A 26,136-nucleotide genomic window follows, 5' to 3' on the forward strand; every position below is an offset into this window, starting at 1 on the left:
CGTTCATTCTGCCATCCTGTGCTCTCTATGGCATGGTGGGCAATGGAGAACTAGCTGTTGGCTTCAGAACAGTTCAGGTTTCTCTCATTTTAATTAAATTCTCCTCCTGCTTTGGATACTTTAGATGGTTTGTTCAACTTACATGTTTGCAAAAGGATATTCAAGAATTGGAGCTTTTTGGCATGCTCCATAGCTACTTTCAGATAATTTGTAAAAACTAAATTGTATGGATAATGACCTATTGTGTGTCTTCTAGAGCTTCTCTTTGACTGATGGCAGCTGCATATCATTTTTTAAAGCAAATTTTTGCTTTCGAAGACCCATATATACAAATAAATTGTCTCGTACCTCACTTTGATTATGAATGAAGTGTGTCTTGTCTGTCTCTTAGTTCTAATTAAGAGTGTCTGATGTAAAAATGTTTTGAGGTGGTAACAGAAGAAATGGCTTCAGGGTGGCTGAAATATATTCTCATTTTACCACTTTGTGGTTGGATGCACAAAATTGATTTGAATGGATATTTTTCTGCTGCTGACTCATTTGTGTTTTGTTAGAAATTGTTGAGTGAAATTCTTGGCATAAGTCTCTTTAAAGTTCATTCAAAACTTAGAACTGCCATTTACAAGCTTTTATTTTTTGAGCTGGATTAAGGTTCTAGTGATCTGGTCTTAGTCTGTATTTAGTATCTTCGGAAATGATCATTCCGGGACACCAAACTCTTTTGATCCTGTTTTCTGTACCTTTGTTCTTGTTAACATCAGAAGTGTCTTTCATTTAGGAATTTGCGGTTCCTGATTATCGCTCGTCTCACCTGGAAGTCAGTCAGGCAACTCAGCTCCTGCAGCAGCAGCAGCAACAGCAGCAGCAACTTCGGCGCAGGCCTTCCTTGCTTTCCGAGTTTCACCCAGGCTCTGACAGGTGAGGCTGCTGGTTTTGAAGTATCTGAATATGAATCTTCTATGCGTCTGTGCTTTCTGTAAAGTTAGTTTCAACTTTTGAATAGGAAGGTTTCTGTGTTTCACAGTTTTTGTCTAAGTACTGGGCTTCATTATAGTGCTCCATTGTAGTAGTGTTGGTCTCCTGTGTTTTGAGTGTTGTAGCTGTGTGTAATTCCTCAGTCCCTTTGGCTTAACTAATGCATTTATTTCACAAACAGAAAGTGACAGTCTGCTTCACTTTTCCCACACCTCTCCTAACAACAAAATTCTGAGAATCCAAGTGCACAGCACAAGCTTTTTAATGCAGTTCAGGCCAGAAGTGTGTAGAGTTTGTACCTTTGGATAATTTAATCTTGCTGAGTAGAAGCAACAAGTGCAGAGTTGTTAGAGTGAATATTATGTGTTGTATTTTTCTAGATTAGGTTTGTTTATTCAACAGATGATATCTGTGTGGCAGGGCAAGTTAAGAAACAATAGAGCTAATTGGGTGTTTGAGTTGTAAGAGTTGTAAAGCACTGAAATGTGGCAGAAAATGGACTTCTAGGCACAGAAGACTAAATCAGACTGTATGCTACTGTTGGCAAGACACTTGACAGCTTCATATCATTTGTTTTAAATACCCTTTTTGTCAGTCTCATATACCACTCCTGTCTCTGTAAGTAGCTGCAACTGATCTGGGTCCAGTAGGTTAACTGAGGACAAGTGGAGTGCAGAGATACATTGAATCATATGTTGTAACTTAGTTTAAGACTGGTAATATCTTCTCAGTAAAATGTGTTACTTCATGGTGGATACTGATGAATGTTCAGATGTACATTAGTATTAGTGGGAGGTTGATAGGTTCAAGAAAGTTTTCTGGCCATATTAAGCATTCATTACACTGTATACCTGAAGAATATTGGATGTACGCTGAAAATCAAATTTAGAAATTAAGAACCCACTATAGATCAGGGTAAAATGAAGTAGATTGTAGTAAATTAGCAAGAATATGCTTCTGTTTAGGGGAGAAGTTACTATATGGTTTATGCACCTCAATTCTTTAGCATATTAGTATGCTGATATGCAGTCGTAAGCAAGTGTTACTGCTTATAACAAGCTCTTTTTTTTCCTTGGGCTCTTAGTAAGTATATCTGCTAGGGACAACTTTATATGTTGGATTACTGCTAGCAGTTTAATTTGGTTATAACTGAGATACCTGGTTCTGAACAAATACCAGTGATGAATGTTATTTAAATAGTGGTATAGCTTAAAATTTCATTAGAATATTCCCAGAAATAACTTGGTGATAGTGAAACCTGGGGCTCGTATATTGCCTTCGCCTTGTGTAACCAAATGCCAATAAGGCTCTGTTTTAGTGCTGAGAATCACAATAGCTTTTAGAGTTCTCAAAATGTCAGTATATAGCAGAAATAAATCCTCTCCCTCCTTTGTAAATTTTTAAAAGCTTATTCAGTAATTCTGGCAAAATACAGGAAACTACTGTCATCTCTTCAGTGGCACTTCATAGGAAGATGTTGCAGCATATGAGGTTCTTTTATGGACATCCTGTGCGTTGCTCTGTAAAGAAGCTAGTGATAGTGTTGTTCTGCATTTTTTGGAGGAAGAGAAGGAGGAGGAGGTTTTAGATGACTCATGGATTGAATCAATGACTGTTTCTGTCATAGAGTAGTGTTTTAGTAGAGATCAAGTTCCAAATAGACTTGTAGCCCGTTTCAAGCATTCTGTGTATATTTAAAAATTATTTTGACTGCAAAAAGAAAATAATGGAGCTGTTGTGGCCATCTGTGTTCAGTGGAATATAATACTATGTTTATCTCATGGATTTTTTTGTTTACAGTTTGAATCAGAGCTTTGATTTAAACAGTATCATTGTAGCAGTGGTTGAGCTTCTTCACGTGTTTGTAATGATGGGCATGCATTTAAACTCTCTTTTAAGATTCAAGTAAACTTTGGTTTTTTTCAATGGATTTTAACCTGTGTTTTAGAAGGTCATACTTGGAAACATTTGGTTGCCTTACTGTTTAGAAGGGACTTCACTGTATTTCATCTGCTATATATTTGAAAAGGGTTGAGAAACACCAAATATTTTTCTAGTATGAACAGCATGTATTTTATTAGTTTCTCTCTTCTGTATATTAGGCCTCAGGAAAGGAGAACTGGATATGAACAGCAATTTCATCCAGGTCCATCTCAGACAGATCATGATTCACTGGAATCTAAGCGACCACGTCTTGAGCAAGTCTCTGAATCCCATTTTCAGCGTGTCAGTGCAGCTACTGTCTTGCCTTTAGTACATCCTCTGCAGGAAGGGTTGAGATCTGCAGATATTAAGAAGGTAAAGCTGTTTTCCATTGTGCTGCTGAAGGTGCAACTCACTATGTTGTAGTGAGCAAATAAATTCTTTGCTGTTAGGTAATTTTTTTTCTTTGTTTAGGCTCATTTTTCAATCCCAGAAATTTAATGTTACACATTATCACAAATTGTGGTTGTGAGTCAACGTTACTCTTACAAAAAGAACAAGGAGATAAGTCTGCCTCAAACACAGTAAAGATACTGGTGTTCTGAGTTGCCATTACACTCTTAAGTCATTAAAAACTCATTTGCAAAATGATTAAGGTATAGTGCATGAAAAATTTCTGCTTCTCAGTTGAAAGCTGCTGGCAGATGAATGCAGATCTGTTTTTTTTCCTATAATTAATATTTGTACTGAATGGTCAAAGTACACCCCTCCACCCCCTTTCCCTTTCTTAAGCATTTAAAGTGAATTTGCTTATTTACATAACACTGATTGTCACTGCCTCATTTTGGGTAAATGTAGGACAATCTAGTTTGGTGTAGATATTTTCTATTGTAGATACTGAATATTGATGAAAGCTATTTGTATAGAGCAGACAAATCTCTGTAATATTTAATACCTTCTCTCACGCACACACACAAGCATGCAGCCTCACACACCAAAAAGGTGCTGTGTAAAGGGTGTGACTTCTGAAGGTGAGTGCTCAAGTCTCTACACGCAGATTGTGTGAAGAAAAATTTCACCATATGGATTCAAAATCTTAATAGGCACCAGATTTTTAAACAGCTGATTGCTTGTCTTCTCTCTGCCATTCCTTTTATTATAAACTGTGAAGTAAAGTGAAATTATGATAGCATGTGATTTCTTAGTAACTTGCTGTGTTGTATGGCAAAGGTCAAAAAGGGTTGGAGAAACTAAGCGGTATTAACATGCTTGTATGTAACTGGGTTTTTATCCAGGTGCTACATGTGGAAATCTACTGGCTCAGCTTAGAAATACAACCTGGTATTATCTTGAGAAGAGGCATTCAGACATGTCATCTTTCAGCCAGATTGGCTTGAATGAGGGCTGTATTGCTGAGCTAGCATTTGCCAGCTAGGTAGTCATGGACATAAATAAAGAGAAGGTACAACAGTGCTGATGTTAGAACATGAAGCATGTTGAATTATGCTGTTTGGAAACAGACAAAAAAAACCCCTAAAGACAAAAAAAGTCAAAGCCAAATTAATAGTGACCTGTCCTCTCTTAAGTCATCATTTTTAAGTTGTGTTAAGTTCAAGAGAACTTAACATTTATAACCACAACATTTATAACCATAACTAACTCCAGATGTACTTTATCAGACTCGTCATGATTGCAAGGATATCCTCATCAGTATATGTGCAGAGTGTTGAGGATTGGCTCTCAAGTAACTTTCCTTTAAAGATAAAAGATACTGTTTACTTTTAGGGAAGATAAGGGAAGATATTTTGATCTTATTTCAGTTTCAAGGTAGACACTGAAGTGTGCTATTATTTTTGAAGGTGGACTTTGAAATTACAGTACTATGAATGGGCTGTCAGTTAATTCTGAAATATTTGGAGCATTAGTAAACTGAAATATTAAACTTTAACTCAGCTTCTCAACAGAGATATATATAACTCAAAATTCTTTTCAATTCATGCATGTTAGTTTAGTTACTGAACACTCATTCACATGTTACCAATATGACTGATTTCTCTCAATCTCCCCCACCACCCTGTCCCCATGAAAGGACCCAGCTTTTGGAGGAAAGCATGAGGGACCATCTTCTCCAATCTCTGGTCAGCCTTGTGGGGAGGACCAAAATGCTTCACCTTCAAAGCTGTCAAAGGAAGAATTGATACAGAGCATGGACCGTGTAGATCGTGAAATTGCAAAAGTTGAACAGCAAATCCTTAAACTGAAGAAAAAGCAAGTAAGCATAACAGACGCTACTGTTGTTATCTGCCAGTGAAAAAGGTGTGGAAAAGCTTCATTTTTGGTGGTGGTGCATTTTTTTTGGTACATGAACCAAATGAACAAGCTAAAAAGGGAAGACTAGATATATGATTTTGCTAGAAAGTTTAAAGAGGTTGGACATCGTGTAGTTTTAAACACTTTTGAAAATAGGAGGAAGCCATAGAGGAACACCAACAGTGGATGGATTTATATTGAGCTTTTTTTAGATGACTAGTGAATCAAGGGCACTGTGACTGTAACTGCAGCTTTAAAGATGGCTTCTGAGTGAGGGGAGACTATCATCTTTCTTCTTTTGCAGTCTGTGCAAGGGGAGAATCCCTTGCATGGATCTCCAAAACCCGAGCTTATACAAAAGTCCCTGGATCATCTGCTTTCACAAGGGCAAGAGATCCTATAACATCTGGAGCTAAGGTCAGCCTTGGGGAAAGTGTAGTAGGCAGGACGTGAGTAAACAGAGACAGCAGAGAAATAAAGAAGGAAATGCCACTTTTTTAGTATGGTCTGGGCTATGTTTTGCATCAGAGAACTGCACTTCAGCCATTGGAGGCAAAGGAAATGTTTACTGGCAGCAGTCGTTGCTTTCCCAGTAGCTGTTGTGGCCAACTAAACCCACCCTTCAATTTAGGCATCTGTTATTCATTGGCAAAAACAAAGTCCTTGTTTCCTTTTCCTTTTAAGACTTTCAAAGATCCACAGATGTAGTACCAGCTTTACCTTTTTATTCTTTCAGTGGGACTTCTGTAGGAAATTACTTGCAAGATAGGATTCGCTAACTTGCAGGTCCAGGAGAACAAATAGACAACTCTGGAGTGGTATGTTTTTATGGTCTGGAAGCATTTAATTATGTCTGAATTTTACTGACCTATAAAGTGACTTTCAGCAAAAAAATCCCAAGGATGTCATGAAGTACCTGTCTGTGTGTTAATGATGCTTATCTTCTTGTTTGTTCATTTTTCCACAAAATCAGCAAGTACTATGCATATCAACTATGAAAGTTCATCTGTGCACATTTGTACTTTAAAAAAATGACAGAGTTTCTGTTGCCTGCAGTAATTGAGCCTGGCTTTTTATGGTATTCTGCAAAAATGTTAGATTTGGAAATCTTACGTGGCAATATAGCACATTCTAGCCAGTACTGTATGACAGGATAGATCCCTGGTGTTAGAAGTTCTTTGTTGCATCTTTGTGGCAGGCATGGATGAAGGTATTTACAATTAAAAAGTGAAGATGTCACTGAACCAGATTTATTTGGTGTGAAAGCAAAGCACAGCAGTGTAGCAGCTAGGAAAAGATTACAGGGTGTTGGGGGTTTTTTTTTTTTTTTTGCTGTTGGTATTGTAACAATCTTGGAACTTCAGTACATGTGGAGTGATTTATTTCTGAAGTTCGTTTGGAATGATGAGGAGTGTTAGGACTTTTTGTGCCTTTTTAAACAGTAAGACAGTAGTAATAATGACACTGGAATATCTAGAATGTAGAAAGCCAGTGCTGTGGATGATTTCCTCTGTGAAAAGCAGGTTTGGTGTAGCTGTTCTCCAAAGTTAATACTTTTGCTTAAACTTTAATAGTGATGAAAGTGACACTGTCTTTAAATGTCAAGCTAAAACAAGCCATATTCAATGCAGGTGAGTCCTGTAAATGCTTAATTTGGTTTACTAATAGTACAAAAAATAGCCTTGTTATCGTCCTTGTTGGCATTAAAACCATTTCATTCACTCCTTGTCAGTTAAGAAGAGAAATAACAGGCGGTGCTAACTGTTGATCAGCTGCATATATTATCTCTGGTGACTAATTACTGGTAAGGGTAACATGGTACGGATGGCTGATTTTCTTTCTTTCGTCTCTTAGCAACAACTTGAAGAAGAAGCTGCTAAGCCTCCAGAGCCAGAGAGGCCTGTCTCCCCTCCTCCAGTGGAACAGAAACACCGCAGTATTGTCCAAATCATTTACGATGAGAATCGGGTAAGAGTGCTTTTTAGTTGAATAGTGTAGCTGTGAATCTGACCCCCCTACTAAAATTCATTATGTCTTAATTTACTTCCGTGGGGCAGTTTTTGCTTCATCTGTTTTATTGATTTGCCCTCCCCTCTTTTAATATTCATTTACTTCTTTAAATGAAAGACACTTTAATGAATGTTCGCAATCACAGGATCCTTCTTTTATCTTGCAAGCAACCTAGGGAAACAAATCTGTGCATCTCATCCCTAGAACCTCATGTTGGGATGGGTAGATGTAGGGATATATGAACACACACGATGGATATGAAAAAATACTTCAGAAATTAGTCTTAAATTCTCTTTTCCTTACATAAATACTGACAAGCTTGGCTGAAGACTCAACATTTAAATTGGCTGGAAGGGAAAAACTGCATATGTTGCAAGATTCCATGCCTTCTCTTTAAACTCTGACTTCTGACACTTTGGTTAAATGAACAGATAGGAAGAAGCAGTATGTAGGTGAATTGTGAGCTTGTGTTGCGTAAGTGGTGAGAAAAGTACAAGAGCTCAGTAGATCACAAACAGCAGCAAAGTGCTTCCTGCTTTTTTTTTCCCCTGGTAGTTTGAGATTAGCGAGTTGGATATCCGCTGGTTTTGAACATATTATGATCTTTTGTGAGAGTGGTATATGTTTGTTTAATTTCCCAACTCTATTTTGTAGTTTAGAGGAACAGCTAACTTCTGTTACAATAAACTATTTTTGAAAATTTGAGGTGGTAAAAAACTGCAACACAATACTAGATTTTTTTAGAGTAGAATTGTGTCCCAAGCATTCCATCCAGCCTGTTCTCCCCTTCCCCCAGCTGTCTCTGCATTTTCTTATATTTACTTAATACAGGACATTAGGGCAATTACTATGTTATAAAAACTGATGTAACCAATATACAGCAATAGGTACATCTTGGTGGGCCACTGTGCTACTCTTTCTCTGCTAACTGGTTACTGGTGGATTCTACAAGAGAATTTTGAACTTGCTATTGCATTCCCATGTTGTGTATGTGCTAGGAGATGAGGAAGCCCATTTCTCTGTTGCCTGAGGTGGAGTAATGTGTCAGTATATAGTCATCTATTAGCTGCTTCTGTCTGTGTAGCTGTTCATACGGTATTCTATATATAAGGGGAATTACCAAGCTTGATTCGTTTGTGAATCCATTTAGCACTTGGTTTGAGTTCTTATATCAGGAATTGTGTGTAGTGTAGAATGGCAATATTTATTGGCTTAATACAAATAGCACGTGCCAATATTCACTGTCTTACTTAAAGGGTTATTAAAGATGTGTTAAGCCATTTGTGTATGCAGCACTTGTTTGGTGTCTTTTCTTCTGCAGTTGTACAAGAGGACAGTCCCTTGTCAGCTTTCATCTTCAAACTATGCAGTTTAGGATAATTACTTTTAATATTCAGCTACTGTTGGTTAAAATTTGGTTAAAGTAATAGGACTAGAGTTAAATTTTAAATCTTTTGAGACCAGAAAAAACATTGTACCAGGGTAATACTATAATATTTTCTTGATATATCATTATTTTGTACAGCTGTGAGTTCCAAATACTTCCTCAAGATTGAATTTACATGAAAAGAGGTTAGAACTTAGAAGAACATTTTCTAATAATAACTGCTTTATGGATTAGTCTGTTCTATATTTTTCTTTGCAAATGCCTTAGGGCTAGCACATATAGCTACTGGGGGGAAAGAAGCAAATTTGAACTAGATTGTTGGGTTATTTCAGATAGCCTTCTCTGCTGAGAAAGGGCTTAGGAAGACTGTACAGGCTTGAAATGAATTTCTGAAAGCCAACTGTCTTATCTAGAGCTGCCTCCTTTAGGGTCAGAATTATTTTGATGTCTTCACTCAGTGTGAGGGAAGGAGGACCTTTAATATAATTCCATGGTTGTGTATGTACACATTAATTCACACTCCCAGACGTGCAATTGGAGGATTTTAGTCTATTAATTTGATTTTTCAAGGGTAGCTAATCTTTCTTTTACTGGACCCTTCTCTTCCTCTTAACCATTATTTGCTGTATTATTTGCTGTATTATTTATTAAATGAACTGCAGAGGTCAGTTTCTGCTTTTATGCTCTATCAGCTTCCAAATACAGAGATCAGAGTAGTAACTGCACAATTCAAGTACATGTTTCTTGATTTGCTGAGGCAACATTGCAGAAGTAGATTAAAAGATATAGTTTGGGCAGAGAGGGGTTTAGCACCTAGCATAAGTGAGAGTTCAAATACACTTTTGACACTAATTTCAGATTATTTACTTAGACTATACAAAAATCTTAATTTCAGAAAAAAGCAGAAGAAGCTCACAAGATATTTGAAGGTCTTGGTCCAAAAGTCGAACTGGTAAGTTGGGCTTGGATTTGGTTTTGGTTCCCCCCCTGCCCCTTTATGTGTTGCCAGTTGCTGTAATTCTGTTGTGATAAACAGATGTAGTTCTGTGTTTATGTATATAGGAACTGTGTGTTCAAATGCACTGGTGAATTGGGGCTTGAGTGAACTGATTGACATTTTAAAACCAGATTGGAATCTACTTGTGAGAACAGTTTGAAATACGAGAACAAAAAATAAAATAAATACTGTTATATACATAAGTAGTTATAATCTAATTTTAAGTAACCTATGCTTTGAGTTGAGTATCTTCTAGTCCTTTCAGATTGCTGCATCTCAGATTGCGTGCACTGTTAGAATACTAAAATATTGTTAAATACATTGCATGTACTTTTAGAATTGCATATATTGAGACATCCTAAGTATACCTTTTCTCATCCAAAATTGCAGCCACTTTACAACCAACCATCAGACACAAAAGTCTACCATGAAAACATCAAAACGTAAGTGCTTTAATCTCTTGTCATTGTGCTGTTTAAGAGATCTACACTTGCTCCACTTCTTCAAATGTAGCTGTATACTTACTTACTTTTTTTTTTTTTTAGCAATATACTGTAAACCTCTTAGCTTCAGGGCTGAATTACACTCCCCCAAAGTGTATCATCTTAAGCCAAATTTACTCATTTTAGCAAATTATTTTTCTTGTGGTGAAGGAGAGCACATAGCTTGAAATTGGAAGCTTTTGTGTCTCAATTGCGTGTCCTACCTATTTTCAAGAATATTCTATCTGAAAAAATACAGTATTAGTTAGATGATTGTTTCATTAGGAATTTTTTCTCTGCTTTCTATACCCAAAAATAAATACTTTTCTTCATAATGATCTGGCATCTAACATCTAATAGGCTTTGTTGAATAATTTTGAAGTGCTTAATTCTTATGTACTTTGTTCTAATTTTGTTTTCCAGAAACCAAGTGATGAGGAAAAAGCTAATACTGTTCTTTAAAAGAAGAAACCATGCAAGAAAACAACGGGTAATATTATCATGTTTTTATAAAAAGAACACATAGTAGTTGGTTTTCTGTCTGGATCCTTGACTTGCATCCTCAAATATCATGTAAAACCTGTCAATTTGAAAAAGATCTTAAGCTAAAATTCTGTTGGTTTATTGGAAAATAAACTGCAGGTTTAGAACTGGTTTTTTGATTGTTTGGCTGAAAACCATTCGAACTAAAATAAGGAAAAAGCTTTTCTTCTTAAAGAGTATGTATGGAAGAGACCCAGTGAAAATCTTTAACTGTCATGCCTGGCCTCTCTCTCAACTTCTTTTCTAGTATAGTAGCTATAGTACCTGAAAGAAAATAGGGCAGATTTCTGATTTTTGAAGTCTGATAGCATTTTTAATCCAACTTGTATATGTTAGACACCAGTATTAATTGATACAATGTTTTCTCTTGCATGCTGTTGTAGCAAGTGGGATACAAAGTCAAAAGGCTCTTCTGGGTGGTGTCTGAAAGATCATTATTGTTGTTATGAATAGCAGAAGATTATATATCGAATTGGAAGATTCCACCATGAAAATGTAATGAAGTATTTTATTCTTACAGTCCTAGGGTGTTTTTTATGTAGCAGCAGTTCCCTACATATGGCTGAGGTTGAGGATATACTGTGATCATTCCAACCCCATTCTATTAATTAAACATTTAAATAAAAATTAAACCAATTCCACTAATGAAAAGCCTGGTACCAGAAGATGTGAGATTTCTGGAAGGCAGTAATAACAGTTGCTAAATACTGTTGTGATGTATAAAGCAAAGAAATAGTGTGTAATATTTAAAATCTGCATTTTTATATCCACTTCTTCACCTTCTCTCTGCTGGAAATTGGGTGTGTGTCATCTTCAAAATGGAAGCTGCTAGAGGAGGAAAAATACTCTTGTTCATTCTGGGAGCCTACTCATATTATATGAACTGATGTCTTAGTGTATTTTTGTTTAGTTCAAGGTTTACTTTTGGAATTTAACAGGAACAGAAAATCTGTCAACGTTATGATCAGCTGATGGAGGCATGGGAGAAGAAAGTTGACAGGATAGAAAATAATCCACGCAGGAAAGCGAAGGAGAGCAAAACAAGAGAATACTATGAAAAACAATTTCCAGAAATCCGGAAGCAGAGAGAACAGCAAGAAAGATTCCAAAGGTATTGCCATGGATTTGAAATACTTCTACAAAATACATCTTAGAACTTCAGTTTTAGACTTACTTATAACAAAATTGGTTCAGCTTAATGGTTGTTTTATGCTCATCATTTTATTCGTTTGAAAGGAATGTCAATGTATCATATGATATAAACTAAAATGTTCTTTCGTTTGTTCACTGTGTTTCATGGCATTGAGCTCAAGTTTCACTTCACATCGTCAGGGTCTTCGTGACTGTCCTTGTATATCCACTGTCTTACGTCTCACCCTTTCCTGTCCTTCCCTATCAGCTTTGTCAGCAGTGCTAACGTCATCAGTTTGGTGTCCTGTTGGGCTGCTTTAGTGATGTCCAAATTGGTGCTTTCTTATCCCTCTTTTTTAGACCTGCTGAAACCCCATATTTTCCAAAAGAAATATGGAAAAGGGCTTAACTAGCAAAGGCTTATAGGTTGTAGTGCTCAGTGAGACTATGAGTTAAGCTGCTGAAGTGCACAGAGATTTGTGGAGCATCAGTTTCACGTGAGCCTGTTCATTTTGGGCCTACGGCTTATTTTATCCTTGTATTTCTCTGTCACTGGGTGTCTCTGTTACTCCTGTGTTTCATGATCCCTATATTCATTAGCCTACACACTTAAAAAATCATTTGACTTCTTTAATTAACAATTTGAGTGATCTTTTGTTCTACTTGCCATGTAATTTTATTCCAGACACATTTGCTTTTTGAATTATGTGGGTTTGCCTATAAAGTATTAAGTCCCTATTACTTAATTTTAATCTATCAGACAATTGTTAAATGGAAATTGTACAAAAAGTCTTAAAAGGAATGAATTGCAATTCATTTGAGAGTTCACTTTATCTATGGTAGTGTAGGTAGTGCATTAAAATTAGGTCAGGTTTGATTCAGTTGTGTTAAAATGTGTTTATCCAATGTTTGATTTTAATACACCTTTGAGAGTTCAAGCCCCATAGAGATTTCATCCTACTCATCTGTCTAAATCACCTTAATTCATAAAACATGGGAGAAGCACATAGTTTGCAATTTATCATGAAGGCTGCAGGATCTGGCTTTGGGGAATCAAGAAAACAGGAAAAAGTAAACTGTTAGGATGGAAACATCACTTCTATCTATGAGAAGCTTTTACTATAAAAACACATCTCATCTTTGTAATTGCAGACTGCTTGGGAGGGGGCTATCTCTTTTCACTGTATTTATGTTCTCTAATGTAATAGCATCTTTGTCTATAGCTGTGCTTGTAATACTGTTGCTGTGGAAATACTAAGGGTTTGGGTTTTTTTGACACATTTTGTGCAAACTGATCAGTAAAACCTTTGAGCAAATGAGGGTGTTAATGTCTATCAGTGATTTTTATCTCTGAAATGCTTTTTTGATCCATGTGCCCTAATGTATTATGATGTTCTTAAGTGTAAAGATCACTGGCTGAAAAATTCTTCTAAATTACAGCTCTTCCTATCAATTTTAAAGTTGACAATTTTCCTTTATTGTGATGAGTCTCAGCACTGTGTTAGTAACTTGATTAAATTGGTGAAAGACAAATTTTGTATTTCTTCTTTAAAAAAATTAAGCTGTGTTTCAGTGTCTCAGTTGTATTGATTAAGGTGGTGATTCTGTGCCACTGATGAACATTTCTCATACTCAGCAGAAGCATATTAATGTGCCTGAAACACATGCTTGCAATGGAATCACTAGTAACACTCCTTGGATGTTGACTCAAGCATGTCCTCCTTCTGAGCTTTGCACATTTCCCTGTAAAACTGAGCAGTCTGAATTTGCAGTACATGAACAGAGGTTGTACCCTGAGACTTCTTACAAAACAGTCCTAACTGATGTGGGAGATTGGTAACAGGATTTTAAGGAATTCTGAAGTTGTCATTGTCGTGTACAATATCTGAAAATACAGCTATTTTCCACTTTATCCTCACTACTTCTGTTTTCCCCTCATTCTAGAGTTGGTCAAAGAGGGGCTGGACTTTCAGCAACTATTGCTAGAAGTGAACATGAGATTTCTGAAATCATTGATGGACTTTCTGAGCAGGAGGTGAGGCTATTGTCTGTACTTTGCTGTAGCAGCACAGCAGATAACTCAATATCCTTTTAATTGGCCATGAAAGGTCTCTTTCAGAGGGTTTATTTTTTTGATAAGAGAAAACTTTGGGGGCTGGTTTGAGAGAACCTGTGTGAAATTTGTCTTGAAACAGGTCTTACGAATACTTCTATGGGTTATGCTTCCTGATTGTATCTGCCCTAGATTTTTCTCCTGTGTCTTGTGTTCATTGCAGGCTTGCTACAACCTGTTTTTTTACAGCTCCTTTCTAAAACCCTGCACCGTTTTAGTTTTTCATCATTTGAAACACTATTTCCTTTAGCTGACTGTGTAAATGTTCATTGGGGTAGTGGCAACCTCTAGAAGAGTTAAGTGGACAAAAAGAAATTTCAGACTAACTATGAATGTATACTGTGGTGGAGCTTTAGAGAGTTGTGTAATTCAAGAACTGTAAACATTAGAAGCAACTTTCTGTATTCTTTACTTTTTCTTTTATTCTTTGCCTGTAGAATAATGAAAAACAAATGCGTCAGCTCTCTGTCATTCCTCCCATGATGTTTGATGCAGAACAAAGACGAGTGAAGTTTATTAATATGAATGGTCTGATGGAGGATCCCATGAAAGTTTATAAAGACAGACAATTCATGAATGTCTGGACCGACCATGAGAAAGAGATTTTTAAGGAAAAGTAATGGGCTTTCTTACCTTTTATTTTTATTATGTTGCAAATGACAGTTAAATACCTAACCCCACAGTAAACATCAGTTACATTGGGAATGCTGAAGCTTTTGTGCAGTAATATTTGATAATGTTCTTTGTTGGATGAATGAAATGTAAAAGTTTTAGACTTCGCCACTTATTTTTCACCTTAGTAGGCTCATCACGTGCATTTAGTCCTTATATAAGAAATTCTCTCAAAAGAAACTGAGTTCTGTGCTGAGATTAAAGTGAGAAGAGTAGGTATATGATCTCATAACAGCTAATTTTAAGTAGCTAGTTTTAAATTTGCCAGTTCAAAACCTGGGCTTTTTAAACTAATTTCAGTTGTGTAAATCAAAGGCTTGCTGGTGGAACAGATTGTTTGGAAGACTGCTTTGCTTGTTTGATCATGAATTATTTGTTAAACTTAAATAATTTCTGATTTACAAAAGGTTTGTCCAACATCCCAAGAACTTTGGTCTAATTGCTTCCTACCTGGAGCGAAAGGTAAGACCTTTTTTAATACAAGTAGAGCCTAGGGTGGGCTCCCTAACTTTGCAAATGTAAGTCATTTATCCCAGCATCATTTTCTCTTCCTGGAAAAAAAATTAAGTCCAAAAAAAGTTACTGCTTTGACAGCATTTTATAATACTTGATCAGTAACACAATCAGTGCATGCAAACACCTAACAAAAGTTAGTGAACTGACACTGTTGACAACAATAAAAGAGAATGACACTTCATTGAGTTTTGATCTTACTTTCTTTTTGAAGCAGGTAAGCTTCTTTAACTACCTCTGTGCTTAGATAAGGACATAATCAGCTCTGCTGAGCTACTGTGCTAACTCCAAGAAGTCTTGCCACCACCTTTCAAGTCAGTGGGATCCTACTGCTGGCTGAATTAGTCTTTAGAACTAGTTTAAGTCTTTAGAACAGATTTCGCAGAACTGGTGTAGGAATTAATGGAGAATTAGGATTTGCTAAGACTACCTACAGTATCTTGAGTACATATGGCTGTCATGATAAATAGAAGCTTTCAAACTTGCAAGTTGTCTCCTATAGATTAAATCATGCAGACTGAAGTAGCCAGGGGATATTATGAATACATGAGACTTGTTTAACACTATAATTTGATGCATAGTTGTATTGTTGTATTGTTGTATTTGTGTGTGAATTCACTTCCCTGCTGAGTAAACAAACCTAATAGAATCTTATTTTAGTCTGGGGGCTGAATAGTTTAAGTGTTGAGAGATATTAAATACCAAACCCATAGTTTCTTACAGGATTAAAGCCTAATCTTATTTTTTAATTCTTTTTCACTTTAGAATGTTCCCGACTGTGTATTATATTATTATTTGACCAAGAAAAATGAAAACTATAAGGCCCTTGTGCGAAGAAATTATGGTAAACGCAGAGGAAGAAACCAGGTATCTAAAATTTATTCATCACTTGGGTATTGTTATTCTATTGTTTCATATTTACAACTGCCTTACTGTCCAATACAGCAAGTCTGTTACATGCAGGGGGTGGCAGGTGAAGGAAAATAATCATTTTTCGTTTACTGCTTTTTTCCCTTTTTAAATTTTAAGTAATCATGACTTCAAGGGTGTTCTTGGGTAGTTTGCTTGTAATTCTGTGAAATACCTCCTTCCTTTGCATATTTGTGTTGGGACCAACAGAAATTAGGTTTAGCATGTGGCTTGCAGTGGGGAATATATAATCACTTCATAATCTCAATGTTTGTCAAAAAGCAGAAATTAATAGTCATGTTTACTTGGTGGTCAGGCTCCAAGTCCAACTGGATTTCTCAGTCCATAAATTGTTTGTTTTTCTTGGATAATGCATATAAACCAGAAAGATTTCGGTAACACCCATGTACCCAAGGGCATAAATTTGTGAATTTAGCTCACTATAAAGGGAAACACAAGGTGCTCTGCCTGACTTTGTAACTGCTCCTGTGAATTCTAATTTATATGTGAATAACTCAATGTGTGGGTAGGAACACTGGAGTTGCTGTTTGTTCAACTCTAATTACTTGCTCTTTGAATTTTAGCAGGGTTGTAGGTTTTAATTGCTAGTTGTTGATCCACATTAAGTACTACAGCAGATAACTAAAATTTGGGCAACTGCTAGACAGGCTTCCTGTGTGCTCTGTTAAGGGTGCAGATAAGTGTCAGGATTCATAAGTCTGAAGAATGCTGAAGTGTACTTGCAAACTCAAGGAAATACTCTAAGCCTTCTAAATGGCAAAACTTACCATATCTGAAAGTTTAAATTCAGAAGTATTGTCATTAGCATTCTAGTAATGCTGTAGAAAGGAATTGCATAGTACCAAAAATCATACTTGCATTTCTTGATTTCATTAGTGATTAATTACCAACACGTATAACAGCTAGTAAAAAAAGAACTAGAGAGTGCTGAACTGCCTTGCTTGCCAGAACTTTTATCTTACGGTTGCAGAATGCAGTTCATCCCCCTTCTCCCTCCTGTGCCCCAGCTTTGAAGCTGATATTTTTCATATCTCTGAGTAGCAACCTGAAACTTTGTTGCTGATCAGCAGAGGCAAGTCATGTAAGATTTATGATATGCTCCAAGATGAGCTTATGCCAGTAACGGGTGCTTCAGTTTGAACTCTTAATAGTTCATATATTTTTGTAAATTAGAAGGCAAGCAAGTGGAATATTGCCATGGAGAAGAAGATATTAATCATGGTAATGATGGTGAAATCCTGAGAATGTAGCGAGTACAACTTGACTCGAGTTTTAGTGTGGACACCTTTACTTTAGAGGAGCTAAATGCTAGATTGCAATCCGTCAAGAGATTTAAAGCTTGTGAAATTCTGTTACTGTTTTGTGTCTTCAAATATATCTAGCAAGGGCTTTTTATAAAATGCTACCTAAACTGTTCCAGAATGTTCACTGAGACAACTAAGAAGTGCGTTGTAAACCAAATATCCTTCAAACGGAGGGCAAGTTTTTAATGGAGTATCAGAAGAAAACGTGGCTATACGATGCTTTTGCATTGATTACAGAGAATTCCTTAAATACCTCCTTGAACGAAGGCTCTCTCTGAGTAAAGTTTCTCCTAGAGAGGTGGTGGTGGGTCAGGGCTGTGTTCCTGTGCACTGGCTGCCTGCTCAGCACAAGTGCATGGCCGCAGATGGAGCCGAGTGCCTCCAGAGCAGCTGGTTCATCCAGTGAGCTGACGAGCCAGAAATTCGCTGGATGTCTGTGCCGGCCAATCAAGCCTGGCTCGGTGGGGATTACCTCTGGTGACTCCGGTGAGATTAGAAGGTTGTATGTGAGATGGGCAACTCTGCTGCAGGCAGCTTAAGTGGCAGAATGACACAATTTCCTGGAATAAACACGTTGCTGGGTCAGGCGGCCTCTGCTAAAGAGCTGTGTGATGTCGGTGCTGGTGTGGGTTTTGTCCTTTTGAATTGAGCCCCGAGTTAAAGCCCGTCCCCTGGCCTGGATAGTAAAAGTTTTAATCAACAGATGAATGTGCAGGTACGTCGCTGAGCGAGGCTTCGACTGTTTTAAGGTTTGTGTTTAACCTGCACTTGACCTATTGATATGCATGTTAAATAAATTCACTGTGAAATAGAGAACCCTGTTATTTACAAAGTGTGATGTTAAGTTAGTGAGGCAAAAAGAACAGAGGATTTTCAGCAGCTTTTCAGAATAGATTATATGTAAAATACAGATTTTATTTAAAAAAATTTTTCTTTTATTCTTGAAACCGCATTTTTTAACTGTGCTTTTGAGGCCAATCTAGCAGGATGGAAAAAAATTATCTTAGCATGTCTCTGACATCTTGTTCTTGCATAATCAAGTAATGGCAGAATCTTAAATGCTAATAATTTGCAGGAAGATGATAGTGGTTAGTGTTTGGGCTTTCTGCCCCAGTTCACATGATGAAAATGTCAAAACCAAGACCTTTTTGTGACTATTTCCAGCCTCAGTTTTGTTAGTGAAACAGTGACACCTGCTGCTACAGTTACAGGAAGGTTGGTTCCTGTGTGAAAAAGAAAAGCCTATTTTGAGGAATTTTTCAGTGGATTGTAAAATCTGAGTTAATGAAGTCCTAGATCAGCAATCTCATAGTTCTCTGTCATTGTCTTTCCATGAATTGCCAAGGGTACTTTGGGAAATTGTTTGAAATGTAGCTTTATATAAATATGACATATATCTTGCTTTTTGAAGTTGACTTGCAGAGTCTAATGCCTGGTAAGGAACAGATTGGTTCTGCACAGACCATATTTGAGTGAGACCATCTGGGTATTGCAGTTCTTCTGAATGGATGACTCATTAAAGGCAGTGGTTTTTTAACCCATTCAAGCTCTTTTAGTTTAAACTCCTGTGTGGCCCTATCCGACTCCCCACCTTCTCTTATGTTCTGTAGTTTCTTACAAAAACGTATTTAAAGAATATGGCAGAATTTAAACTGTAATCATGCATTTTAAATAAACTGAGATATTTTCAGAGAGGAGGAAGAGAGCTCTTTCTTCCTCCTCCCACTCCCCTTGCCTTTAAATGGAGGCCTGCCTGCTAAAACCTCACTTGCAGCCTCAGTTTCTTTTCCCATTCTTTCGTATGGTGTCTAGTACAGAAAGGTTGGACTTTTTGGTGGCACTTAAATCATAACCTTGTTGCAGAGACTGTTCAGCATCAAAGTGCAATATGGATTAAGCATCAGATGCTTGATGGGCTGCTGGCTTTTGAGGCCCATCAGCAGTATTCATTCATGTGTTGTTTGCTTCGCATAAGCGTTCTGGTAATTTGGGGAGTAGGTAACTACATGGTTTATTTAGTGGTAGCCAACTACTGCTTGGGATTTTAGTCTGGAGAGGAAGGGATTTGCAGGCGAGCTGTGGACATAAAAATACAGTGGTGTTGGAAAGCAGGATGCTTTGGCCATGTACGGATACATCATGAAGGATGGCAAAAAGCAGTATTTAGGCTCCTAAATATATTTAGGGAGGATACCAACACTAAAACTTAATGAAATCTTTTCTGTAGCCACATTTGATAAATCTTTCCTGACACTTTTTGTTTGTTTTTCCCTGTATGAGCAATGTCTTTTTTCCTAATGCTTTCTTAAAACACCACAGGATACTTGGCTTGCCTAATGTTAGGCCACCTCTAACAGTGAAGTCAGACAGGAAATGCAAAAGCTTTTTTGTGTGTGTGATAAGGAATAGCAAAAACAATGCCACACTTTTTGTACTTTTTTTTTAGGGTTTTGGTTTTTTTTGTTTTTGTTTTTGTTTTTTAATTTATTTACTTATTTTTTTAGCAGCTGTAAGGGACCATGTTGGTAGTTCTGTGTAATCACATTCAGTAAGAGAAATTTCTTCCATTAATTCCTGTTTGTACCTTCTGGAAAGTTTAAATCAAATTTCTGTGCTTTCTAAAATAAGATACTCTTGCACATGGTAGTCATCTGGATTGCTTTGAAAGACAAGAAATGAGAGTGCCTTAACAAGGAATGTGTAAATAGTGTTTTATGCTGTTTTCCTTAGGATAATAACAGGTAATTACTTTGTCATTTGCCAGTGATCAATGTGCTTGTAAAACTGTAATCTCAATAAAGACTTTAAAAAAGTTCTTTAAAAAATGAAATTCTAGGCTATAATTTTCCTTCTGCAAATTCACTGGAAGTGTAAGTCTAAAACGCCTGACCCCATTTTTTGAACATTTATATTTCTTAATTACAAATGACAGTGTTGAGAAGGTGACTTAGAGTTGGTCGTAATTTTCATGCTACGAGATCTGCTTCCAAGTTGTGAGCTATCACATTTCACTGTTTCAAAATGGACAACGTTAAAAATAAAATTAGAGAGGAGCAACTCCATTACTATGCCAGATGTTGGTCAGACCTCTCTTTTTTAGTGTGGCATACAACAGCACATGTAATAGTTGACACATGTACGTGTACGTTACCACCTCTTTGCTCACTCTGCAGAAGAAGCCTGTACGAGTTGCTGCATCTTTGTGTGATCAAGTTATTATAATATGTGAATCCCATTTCATTTCAGCAACAAATTGCTCGTCCTTCTCAAGAAGAAAAGGTAGAAGAAAAGGTAGAAGAGGAAAAAGCAGACAAAGCAGAGAAAAAAGAGGAGGAAAAGAAAGATGAGGAGGAAAAGGATGAGAAGGAGGAATCTAAGTAAGTATATGGACTGAAAATGGATTGATTCAGCCTAGATTGCATTTTTCTATTTTGCGAATATCAGAACAGGATTTGCATTAGCCTGCAGTGAAATCTGGACTGAAAACTGTTCTATTTAGGCTAGCTTTTGTGCATTAAACAATTTTTTTAGATGTATGAATTTCTCTGTCTTGCTGAACTAATCAAACTGGTGAAAAAAGCCATGGGATTATTTTTTTTGCACATGTAATAATATTCATATCTTGCTGGTTTGGGCTTTTTTTTGTATGTTCTGTCACAGTTCATGCTTGCTTTGACGTTGATAATGTGCATCTACGTTATTTTCTAGCAACTCTAAACTGTGGACAGTAAGTGAATTCTGTTTCACTAAAGGTGTCTTTCGGGTTTGTGGAGTTTCACTTGTGGTTTATTTTGGCTTTATGGGGTTTTGTACATTGATATTCAGGAATATCTGTCCATAATGGCTATCTGAATGTGACTGAATTCTATTTTAACTAATCCCAGAGAGAATACCAAAGAAAAGGACAAAACTGAAGCTGCACCAGAGGAAACAGAGGAAAGGGAGCAGACTGCTCCTAGGGGCCGAAAAACTGCCAATAGCCAAGGTCGTCGTAAGGGCAGAATCACCAGATCAATGACAAATGAAGCTGCACAAGCAAATGCTGCTGCAGCTGCAGCCACTGAAGAACCACCTCCACCTCTTCCACCCCCACCAGAACCTTGTGAGTAGCATTTATAGGACACTCGGGGACCCATCTGTTAATCAGGCTCTTCACTGACATGAGGCCCTTTTCTGTGCATCTGTTTTCTTAGGGCTGCTTGTATTTTGTGACTCTGTGGTACTGTTAAACTTCACAAGTGTAACTTCATGAATAGTATATGTGTAATCCGATGACTTTTAGAATCATGTGGGGGTTGGGAAAGGCAGTTCGACCTTTCTGTGATAACTACATTTTCTCTCTTTGCAGGGTTAATGATGGATCTGTAGAGATCCAAAAGCCTTTGACACAGATTCACTTATGGGCTGTAGCTCACAGAGGGTATCATTAAATAAGTAGGCCTGATACTTGAGTACTTGCAGGAGTTTCGTAAGCTGAAATAGATCCTAGCAAGTTGTTTTTGTTGTTGTTTTTGCATTAGATGGCAAGAGGCTTCTTTTAAAATGTTACTTTCTTGGCACATGGTTAAAAAAGACTATGCTGTCTCTGACCGCATTTCTGAAAAGGCTAACATAATTTGTGGTGGTGCAGAAATACCAGCAAACAGAGTAGCTTGTGGCTAGTAAATAATTATCTAGGATGGCAGGGCAGGTTTGGTTGTTTTTTCTTGCACTGCTCTGCTGTGGCAGTTTGCTCCTGGCTCTTCAACTGGGTACTTCAGGCAGCTGCTATTCTAGAATTTGTAACAGCTCTGTTGTTGCTCAGATATTTTGAGTATCCTAAAGAACAAAGTGGGCAAATCAGTTCTCATTTAACTGTAAACATCAGAGATTGTGATAGACATTCTTGCTCAGTTGAGGTGGGGGGGTTTTGTCAGTAGCTAGACTAAGGCACTAGTGGGCTTTGCTTTTTCTTTTTTTAACCATTTCTGCAGTGTTTTCTGGGAAATCCAAAATAGCTTTTCAATGGATCAGATGCTTTATAGTGTCCTACTTTTTATTATTTTTTGATGGAAGTTGTGGAAGGGTCCATGTTGCATGCTGTGCATAATGGCACAACTTATGAAAAGGAGATGAAGGCTGTGGCAGCTTAATGGCATTCAGAAATTTAAACAGAATGATACAAATCCAGATATGTGATGGAAAAGTATTTTATGTTGAATTCTACGTAGTTTCCTGCTTGGTTTTACTTACTACTTTTTGGTTTTCTTTTATTTTTCATTGAGGTGGTTCCTATGATATCTCTAACTTCGTTTAAAGGAGAATGACTACTTCCCACTGACCAAAGCAGCTTTCCTAAATGAGTTGAACAAGCCTTAATGTAAACAGATTAGTTGACGGGGGGATGCGTGATTGGTGCCATAATAGTGAATCCTGGTCCTTTCTCTGATCCAATATCTGAAGGGGGCCTACAAGGATGCTGGGGAGGGACTCTTCATTAGGGACTGTAGTGGTAGGACAAGGGGTAATGACTTTAAACTTAAACAGGGGAAGATTAGGTTAGCTATAAGGAAGAAGTTCTTCACAGTGAGGGTGGTGAGGCACTGGAATAGGTTGCCCAAGGAAGTTGTGAATGCTCCAACCCTGGAGGTGTTCAAGGCCAGGCTGGACAGAACCTTGGGCGACATAGTTTAGTGTGTGGTGTCCCTGCTCATGGCAGGGGGGTTGGAACTAGATGATCTTAAGGTCCTTTCCAACCCTAACTATTCTATGATTCTATGATCAGTGTTTTTGTTTTTTTTTAAGCTTCTTCAGAGCCTGTGGAGACATCCCGCTGGACAGAAGAAGAAATGGAAGTTGCTAAGAAAGGTAAACCTTGCAAAGCTTTTGACTTACTTCTGAATACCTTTTTTTACACAATTACAATTACTTACTGAATTACAGAATATGAGTGCTGTGATATTTTGCAACACTACCTTGAATGAATAATTCAAGATTTGCTGTTGGTTTTTATTTAAAAAAAAAAAAAAAAGGAAACATCTTTAGTAGACAAAATAATTCTTTTGAGACACATGTTGACTATTTTCATATGGCTCACTTAGAACTGTTTGATGTTGTACTTGGTCCGTGGAGTACAACATGGACTCACACATGTCCATGTTGGGAAGGTGTGTGTGTGTCATGTAACTTCTTAAAGTAATATGCTTTTGTATAAGACATTCTTTTCATAGAAAAGCTAATGTAGTTTATAACTTGTCTATTCATTTGGCAGATACTGTTACCTGTAAATTTTATGCATAAAATCAGTATTTTACATTACTTCAGCAGAAGTTTTACATATTAGCAAGAGCAAAGAGTTAAGTTTGAAGGCTTCGTAAGCAGACATTCAGGTTGACACCACTTTTTTTCACTCAGTAAGTAGTTATCACGTACATTGTTATAGTGAGAATTCTCTTAGGACAGCAGTACTTCTGTATCTTACCTTCCCACAAGCATTTATTAGGGTTTGGAGAGCTGAATTATTTGTCATAGTAAATATTGGTTCTTATGTATTTGAACAGGCCTAGTGGAACATGGACGAAACTGGGCAGCAATTGCCAAAATGGTTGGGACAAAAAGTGAAGCTCAGTGTAAGAACTTTTACTTCAACTATAAAAGGAGACACAATCTGGACAGCCTCCTCCAACAGCACAAACAGAAGGTAAGGACGGTGGGCGCTGAATATTTTGCAGGGGAAAACTTGGCATCTTTCTGAAGTCATTCATCACACTTCACTAAGACTGTTTTGCAATCACCACTTGGGTTTGTGTTGTGACATGCATCTCCTAGAAAAGGTGGCTGATGCTCACTGACCTGTGGCACTAATCAATTCTTGCTTTAAAGTGCAATAGAAAATTTTCTATCAGAACACTCAAGCCTGAAGAATAGCGCTCTGAAAACCACATTCCTCGTAAGTACATCAGCAACTATAAAAGTTCAGGTCATCACTGTACAGCAGTTACCTTGAAACACAGTAAGCACTAACCTTGCAAAATGAAGCAAGAAAATTGGCAGAAGCCCAGGAACTGAAAGTTTTGGGGCATTTAAAGTAGAATTCTGAGTGCTGAAATCCTCTAAACTTAGTGTTATCCTAGTCTTCTCTCACTTACATGAAAGTGTCAGTGTGTGTTTGCTGCAGTACTTCTGTTGTCCACCAAACATATCTTGAGACAGTAGTTTCTTCCCAAACTTATTTTTGGTGAGAGGCAGCAAAAGCTGGCCTGAGATTCAGAGTGTTCTCTTTTGAATGAATCTGTGCTGAACAGAGATTCCATCTGTCATTTCAACCTCAAATTGATAAACAAGAATGCATGTAAAAGGAAATAATATTTGCAAATCTAAATGCTATGTTTTCACCAGTCTTCACGAAGACCCCGTGAGGAGCGAGATGTATCACAATGTGAGAGTGTAGCTTCAACTGTGTCAGCTCAGGAGGATGAAGATATTGAAGCATCTAATGAAGAAGAGAATCCAGAAGACAGTGAAGGTAACTTTTTTCCAGGAATGCAACTTGTGTGTGCATGGAAAGGGACCTACGTTTTGTGCCAATTATATGCTCAGAAAGCTGTGTTCCACTCCATAATGTAATGCTCAAATACATATGGCTAAATGTGGGTGTTTTGGTTTTTAGTTGTTGGTATTTTTTTTAAGCTGTACTGTGTACGTGTGCAATTCAGCAAGTTGTCCATTTCTACAAGTAAAAATTAATTACTGTTTTTACAGCTGATATGTTAAAATTGATGGATCCTTGTTGCATCCATTTTTTTTTTAACAAATGTTAAATTATTGATGTTGGAACTAGATGATCCTAAGGTCCTTTCCAACATAAATCCTTCTATGATTCTATGATGTGGTTCTAAGGAATGAAGGTTCCTATCAGAAGATAAGACTTGAATATATCATGTATGTGGTAGGTGTTGCCATAGTTCTTCCTGAATGTTTTGATTTTTCTAAAAGCTGTCTATAATATAATGGAGTTCATGAACTAGGCTAAAGAGAGGAGGAAGGTTCTTTACTACAAAAAACAATACCCTTGTATGACTGGTATCCAGTTGTTGATGCTGTTTACACCTTTCACAGTGCAAAGAAGGCATTTTCAATAAAACAGTGGTGATTCCCAAAGGAAGTAAACTAGAACTGTTAACTTACAGCAAGAGTTGCAAGCCAGCATGTCTATAGATGTGAATAATTTTCTTGTCAAACTTTCATTTTCACCAGGTGCTGAAAATAGTTCTGATACAGAAAGTGCTCCATCCCCAACTCCAGCAGAACCTGCTAAGCCAAGTGAAGAAACTCCATCTGAGAGTGCTGCTTCAAAAGTAACCCCTGAGGTGACAACAGAACAAGAATCTACCATTAAACCTGCAACCAGCACATCTCCCTCTTTAACAACCCAAAGTGTATCAGCAGCTGAAAGTCAGAACCCTGAACCACAGGTTAAGGAAGAAATAAATAATGAGGCAGAAGAGCCTATGGAGGTTGACAGTAGAAGCCATCCAGTTGAAGCTAAGCCTGTGATTACTCTTCCAGTGCATACCAAAGTAGAACCTGTAGAGACTGAAATGAGGCTACCAGAGAATATTCAAGTGAAAATAGAGAGTGATACCAAAGAGAGAGAAATGGAGAAACCCAAGGAAAAGTCAGAACCAGAGGAAATGGACTATAGTCTGTCACAACAGGTTAATACAGCAAGACAAGAATCCCATTCAGATAATGATTCGAGTGCCACCTGTAGTGCTGATGAGGAGGTTGATGGAGAACCTGACAGACAAGGGTGAGTTTAATTGTTTAGCATTCAAATATTGCCATCTGTTATTTTTATAGTGTGA

At 37.3% G+C, this 26,136-nt stretch overlaps 1 protein-coding gene across 4 annotated transcripts in view; it reads left to right on the top strand.

The window, feature by feature from the left end:
• NCOR1 (nuclear receptor corepressor 1) overlaps window positions 1–26,136 on the top strand; it is a 51,888-nt gene that overhangs the window by 1,122 nt on the left and 24,630 nt on the right. For 2 of the 4 annotated variants that reach the window (XM_010024329.1, XM_010024337.1), the window contains exons 2-17: window positions 4,988–5,170; window positions 7,063–7,176; window positions 9,501–9,557; window positions 9,993–10,045; window positions 10,508–10,574; window positions 11,566–11,738; window positions 13,703–13,793; window positions 14,309–14,487; window positions 14,951–15,005; window positions 15,822–15,923; window positions 20,537–20,667; window positions 21,175–21,392; window positions 23,075–23,137; window positions 23,830–23,969; window positions 24,668–24,794; window positions 25,526–26,081. In XM_010024329.1, coding sequence (XP_010022631.1) covers window positions 4,988–5,170; window positions 7,063–7,176; window positions 9,501–9,557; window positions 9,993–10,045; window positions 10,508–10,574; window positions 11,566–11,738; window positions 13,703–13,793; window positions 14,309–14,487; window positions 14,951–15,005; window positions 15,822–15,923; window positions 20,537–20,667; window positions 21,175–21,392; window positions 23,075–23,137; window positions 23,830–23,969; window positions 24,668–24,794; window positions 25,526–26,081 — 2,309 coding nt within the window. Of the gene's footprint in view, window positions 1–778; window positions 919–3,077; window positions 3,274–4,987; window positions 5,171–7,062; window positions 7,177–9,500; window positions 9,558–9,992; window positions 10,046–10,507; window positions 10,575–11,565; window positions 11,739–13,702; window positions 13,794–14,308; window positions 14,488–14,950; window positions 15,006–15,821; window positions 15,924–20,536; window positions 20,668–21,174; window positions 21,393–23,074; window positions 23,138–23,829; window positions 23,970–24,667; window positions 24,795–25,525; window positions 26,082–26,136 lie in introns of all 4 variants that reach the window. The other 2 variants (XM_010024344.1, XM_010024322.1) reach the window with 2 other exon arrangements.

Source organism: Nestor notabilis, unplaced genomic scaffold (assembly GCF_000696875.1).
Source record: "Nestor notabilis isolate BGI_N333 unplaced genomic scaffold, ASM69687v1 scaffold19470, whole genome shotgun sequence".
NCBI classification, from domain to species: domain Eukaryota; kingdom Metazoa; phylum Chordata; class Aves; order Psittaciformes; family Psittacidae; genus Nestor; species Nestor notabilis.